Source organism: Vitis riparia, chromosome 14 (assembly GCF_004353265.1).
Source record: "Vitis riparia cultivar Riparia Gloire de Montpellier isolate 1030 chromosome 14, EGFV_Vit.rip_1.0, whole genome shotgun sequence".
Classification (NCBI taxonomy): domain Eukaryota; kingdom Viridiplantae; phylum Streptophyta; class Magnoliopsida; order Vitales; family Vitaceae; genus Vitis; species Vitis riparia.
Window position 1 is genome coordinate 11,672,455 of NC_048444.1, and position 6,000 is coordinate 11,678,454.

At 27.8% G+C, this 6,000-nt stretch overlaps 1 protein-coding gene across 1 annotated transcript; it reads left to right on the top strand.

The window, feature by feature from the left end:
* Nucleotides 1-4,818: 4,818 nt before the first annotated feature.
* LOC117930963 lies at nucleotides 4,819-5,724 on the top strand. Its single transcript, XM_034851782.1, has one exon. The coding sequence runs from the start codon at nucleotides 4,971-4,973 to the stop codon at nucleotides 5,502-5,504; it is 534 nt and encodes a 177-aa protein (XP_034707673.1). The 5' UTR covers nucleotides 4,819-4,970; the 3' UTR covers nucleotides 5,505-5,724.
* Nucleotides 5,725-6,000: the final 276 nt, after the last annotated feature.

The following is a 6,000-nucleotide window of genomic DNA, read 5'->3' on the forward strand; positions in this document are numbered from 1 at the left end:
ATTTTTTTTTTATATTTTGATTTTATTTATTTCTATTTTCACCTATATGTCAAAGTTATCATGCAATGACTCAAATTTTATTATATATTTTCCATGATTGAAATTATAAGTTGATTAGGTACCGAATCACTATCCTAATATTTTTTTTCAAATAATAAACATAAGTCAAAGAATTCGAAATGGTTTATTGCAAGGAAATAGATAAGTAAACAAGCATTAATTTCTCTACTATTTAATTCGACAATTTCCCAAAAATGCTTTCGATGTATTGATTTGGAAGCTTCTTGGATGTCTCGTTGCATGGACGAGTCACGAGTCATGACCCAACTGACTTTGTTAGTATTATTTTCAGAAAAGATAAAAATAATAATAATAATAATAATAATAATAATAATAAAAAGGAAAAAAAATTGGCAGTCCTGGTTGGGACTGAGTTTGTAGGTCCCATCACCAACCTTATCACATCATTGGATTGTTGGCACTTGGCAGGCGAGTGGATGATTGATTTGTTGACGGCTTCGTGAAGGTTTCACAGCCCTCATGTCACGCTTTAATAGTTAGTAATTTAAATTCCATATGTAATATACGCAATAACTTACATGAAGGAGTCAACACGTAACCCCAGACGTCTAGAAATAAAAATGAGGATGGAAGAGAACGTTTCTAATTATATTTGTATATATGTATTAGGCTTCAACTCTCTATACGACACGGCAGCACCTCCCACGGAATCACGGACCAAGCCATCACTATTTCAATTCACCGAGTCCATCATGGCTTATATTAGTCCAATTCCAACCCCTCTATCTATTACTTTAATAATTATGTTCAATGTCATTGGAATTAATCTATGAATTTGTCATTGGTGATGAAACTATATATATATATATATATATATATATATATATATATGTCAAAATATTATTGAAAAAAAACATTTCAATATTAACATTTTTTATTTTTTTTCTTTTTCTTTTCCTGCTATCACTTTATTAATAAAAATAATAATATTTTTTGAAAGAAAATAATTCATAACATAATAACTACATGTGAAAAATATACGAGACTATTCTTTATTGATATTCATATAAAGGGCGGATCCAATTGGGCCGTAGCCATTCTTTTTTAAAATGTTACAAAATAAAAACTTCACTTCTTTCAAATAAGGATTCAAACATAAAAACTACATATTCCCGTAAATGAGTTGAAGCATTAAGCTAATACATATAATTCTTTTCAATTGCAAAATTTTTGTATATATATTAAAGGTTGTACCTGACTCCACCACTATTTACCTACTATGATCCTTGTGTATAAATTCTATTTTACCTACTATGATTCTAGTGTATCAAAGTCTTAAAATTAGATGGAACATAAAAGGATTAATTAACTTTGGTCTTAAAATATATCGAAACCGATATTTGAAGATATTAAGATTGTATTAAAAAAAATAAAAAAACTTTTCATTTGGACAATTACAAAATTAAAGAAAAATTCATAAACAAAATCTATCAATAGATGTGTGAAACAATAGTATTAATAAATCTAATTTAAAATTTTTGGAATATTAAATATAAAAGGAAAATTTTAAGGTAATCATTTAATATTGCATCAAATTTTAAATTTTAATTTTTGACATGTAGAATTAAATTTGGGTCATTGAACAAAAGTATAAAAATGAAGATATTTAAATATAAATAAATGAATCTAAAAAAAAAACATGGGAGAATTATGTTTTGAGGGTAGATGGGCCCCAAAATTAACAAAAGGTCCGTGTAACTCTTCAAATTGAATCCAAGACTCAATGAAAGTATGAAAATTGAGTTGAAGGATATTATCCTTCAGTATTTCTAAAAATGCCCTTTATTGATTTTGAGAAAAAAATTAATATTTTTGAAAAATACTTTTATTTAATTTAATATTTTTTAAAAAACATTTTTTATTTAATTTAATATTTTTTAAAAATACTTTTATGTAATTTAATATTTTTTAAAAATACTTTTATTTAATTTAATATCTTTTAAAAATAAATTTATTTAATTTAATATTTTTGAAAAAAATTTTAATTAAATATTTTTGAAAACCACTTTTATTTAATTTAGTATTTTTGAAAAAAAAATTATTAAAAAAAATTATTTAACTTAATTTTATATAATATTTTATATGTGTTCTTAAAGGGTATATTTGTCCATTACTATTTCATATCCTTCAACTCAATTTGAAAAGTTATATGGACCTTTTGTTAATTTGTGGGTCCATCTACCCCAAAACATAATTCTCTCAAAAAAAACATTTACATTACCAAAATAAAAAAGGGGAGGGTCATTTTCTTTTAGATGTTGGCATAAAAAATAAATAAATAAATAAATAAATAAAAGGAATTGGGGAAGCCTAAGTGGTAAGACGAAAGAATCTAAATAAACACTATATTAAAAGGCTTCAACAATATATATCCCACCTGGCAGGTGCATTAAAGAACAAACTGGATGATCAGGTGCAAGATTCAACATGGACTAATTTCAAAATTAAAATAAATAAATAAATAAATAAATAAATAAATAAGAAAGAAAGAATGGGGAAGGTAGATGAAAATGTCCCCGTGACGTCGCAGCAGGCATCTTATGAGCTTCCTCCTCGTTTCGACCACCGACACCGACGCCCACGCGGACACTTCAAGCCTACATCAATTTTATATCTTAAAGTTGACATTTGTCTTCTATCTCACTTAATTAATACTATTTGGCTTCTTTAATTTATATCTATGCATATTTCACTTGATTAATACCATCTAAAAATATCAAAGTTTTCAATTTTTATAGTTTTACAAGTGTTATTACAATTATAACAAAATTTATTTTGAATCAACCAAACATTCTTAATTTTTTTATTTATTTTAATATTAAGTGTTTGATAAAATTTAGAAAACGCTTTTTAAAAATTAAAAAATTATTTATAGTGTTAAAAAATCACTTATAATATTTTCTAAAAAAATACTTAATAAGTAATTCTATTAAAAATATTTTTTTAGGAAATACTTTCATTGAAAACATTTTAAAAGAAAACGGGTCTGAGTGCACTCTTAATAAAATTGATTTATAAAAAGCTATGAAAAATATAAAAAAATAATGTATTATTTCGTTGGCACAAAAATTCAAAACATATTTTTAAGTAAAATTATATCATTGATACAAGTAATTAACAACGTTTCTTAAAGAAGCTTAATTTTCAATCTTCTACTCATTAGAGTTATTTTATAAGGATGGGATGAGGCACATAGTTGAAAAATATTTTTAAAAAATAAGGATGACTATATCTTGAAAACCAATCTATTGAGTTTCTTCTAATTAGTTATAAAATATAAATATATACCATTACTTATTTCAGAAAGTAGGTGTCATGAGACGATTGAAATGTACCTAGAATTCATGTCACATGCACAAACTCGGTAATAATTAATTGATGTGAGGTCCATTTAGTTTCAAAAATTAATTCCTGAATAGAAATAATGAGAAGTTGGTGAGACTATAACTTCACATGACCCAATTTTAATCGGTGCAACCAACTTAAACTTTAACACACCATGTACTATGGAGAGAGTACATGCATAACTTTTGGAAAAATATTTGGATCAAAATTAGAATAAAAAGGGAGGAATAAAAAAAGAGGAAAATGTTAAGTCTTGTAGGATAGCTGTTTTCGAAAACAATTTTGAAAAATAATTTTTGAAAACAATTTTCTGATTTTTTTAGAACAAAAATCTGTATGAAAACTTAAAATGTTTTTAATCTATTTTTAATATTTTTTTAAAAATAATTTTTATATATAGTATTTTATTTATATATATAATTTTATTTCTTCTAATAGTCTTTAGAAAACAAGTAAAAACAACATAAAACAATAGAAAACAACTAAAAAATATTTTTTAAAAACTGCTCTTAAAAGTAGAAAATGGAAAATAGTTTTTTATTGTTAAACATATTTTTCATATTTTTTATTCTAAAAAATAGAAAATTGTTCTAAAAAATAATTCCCAAACAGACTTTTAATTACTTGATAAGATTTAATAACTTTTATAAAAGATTTTTTTTTTTATATATACTTCACTCTTTAACTCTAAATTTCTCATTCCATATATTTCAATAACACTTTATGCTAATTAATAAAACTTTTATTTCATTTTTATTTATAATTAAACATAGCAAAGTAAATGTAAAAAGAAAAGTAAAAAACATAAGTCATGTTTTAAAATTATTTTTAAAAATAGTTTTTTGATTCAGAAAATATGTTTCGTAAACTTTTGATTAGAATAAATTTGGGGTATTTTTAATTTTTTTTTATAAGAAATGATAATTCAAAGAATATTTACAAAAAATTAGGCATCTGCATAAATATATGATACATTCATAGAAAGTAATGTTTTTAAAAGTTATTTTTTATTTTGGAATTATTTTTAAATGAATACTTAATAAAATACCAATACTAGTAAAACTAAGAATGTTTATATAAAATATTTTAAAAATTAGTGATGTGACAAAAATAGATTCACTCTTTTGGCAGACGCTTAGATATGTTAATAGTAGAAATTGGAAACATTAAGGAAAAATTTAGAAAATAAATAAAATAAAATAAAATGGCACAAGAAAATGTTGGTTCCATTCCTTTTCTTGTAAACTTCCCAGGGTTTGTATGTCTCCACGCAACGCGGACTCAAAAATAAAATGTCAACCCTTTGTCCCTACAACAACTGGCCCATGTTAAGAATCTTCCATTTCATTTAGACCCTTTCCCATTTCCCATGTCACCTTCCTAAGTTCCCATGTATATTTGAACCCCTCCACGGTCCACCCCACCAAAGTCCCCCATCTCTCCTCTCCCATATCCTCCTCATCTTCTTCGCCGATCAAGACTTCTTTACAACCCCTTTTCTGTAAATCACAGTCCCGCTATCTCCAAATCTCAACTGTTGTTTCATGGGAAACTACGTTTCTTGCGCTTTGGCCACCTCTTCTGTGGGGAAGTATAGAGCTGCAAAGGTGATTTTTCCGGGCGGAGAGGTTCGGGTGTTGGACAGGCCTACCAAGGTGGCAGAGCTCATGCTGGAGGAGCCCTCCTTCTTTGTGGTGGATTCTCAGTCGCTGCACATGGGGCGGAGATTTTCGGCTCTAGGTGCGGACGAGGACCTGGAAATGGGCAGCGTGTACGCCATGTTCCCGATGACGAGGCTGAATTCTGTCGTGACTGCGGCGGACATGGGGGCTCTGTTCATGAGGGCGAACTCCTCGGTGAAACAGGCGTCGGCCGGGAGGATGAGGCTGCTGGCGGAGTCGGGGAGGGGCGCCCAGATCATGCCGTCTCCGGCGGCGGAGAACGCGGGGGAGACGAGGCTGAATTTGGAGGATATAGAGGAGTATTCGACGCCAGAGTTCAAGCACAGGTTGTCAATGTGCAGGTCGAAGAAGCCATTGCTGGAGACCATCGCTGAAGAACCACTCTGTTCCAGATAACGCCTTTTCCTTTCATATTTCCTATATTTGGGCTTTCTAGTTGTTTTTTTTTTTTTTTTTTTTTTTTGGGTATTTTAGAAAAGGGAAAATGTCTTCTTTTTTTTTTCTTCTGAAATATAGGTGAGAAGTTTGTTCTACTTATTCAATCTGACCTCACTCTCCCACGACATGTATTGCAATACATCATTACATATATAAGATTAATTATAGTGGTTTATTATACACATACTCTATTTTGGTTTTTTTTTCTTCCCATTTTTTGTTTTTTATACAAAGCTAAGTTATAGAAATGATTAATTTTGTCAGATTTGGTACACCCAAAAAACAAATATGGAAAACATTTCTCACTTTGGATTATGATGCAAGAAAGAAAATAAAACAAATATCTTCCAAATTGCAAAGATAGAAATTAATTGAAGTCAAAATCTTAAGTAGCGTTTGGATGATTTTTATTTTTATTTTTAAAAATACAAAATTATATTTAAAATATAAATAT

Bases quoted from the DNA above. Each gene is read 5' to 3' on its own strand.
- LOC117930963 (XM_034851782.1), top strand. From the start codon at position 4,971: ATGGGAAACTACGTTTCTTGCGCTTTGGCCACCTCTTCTGTGGGGAAG.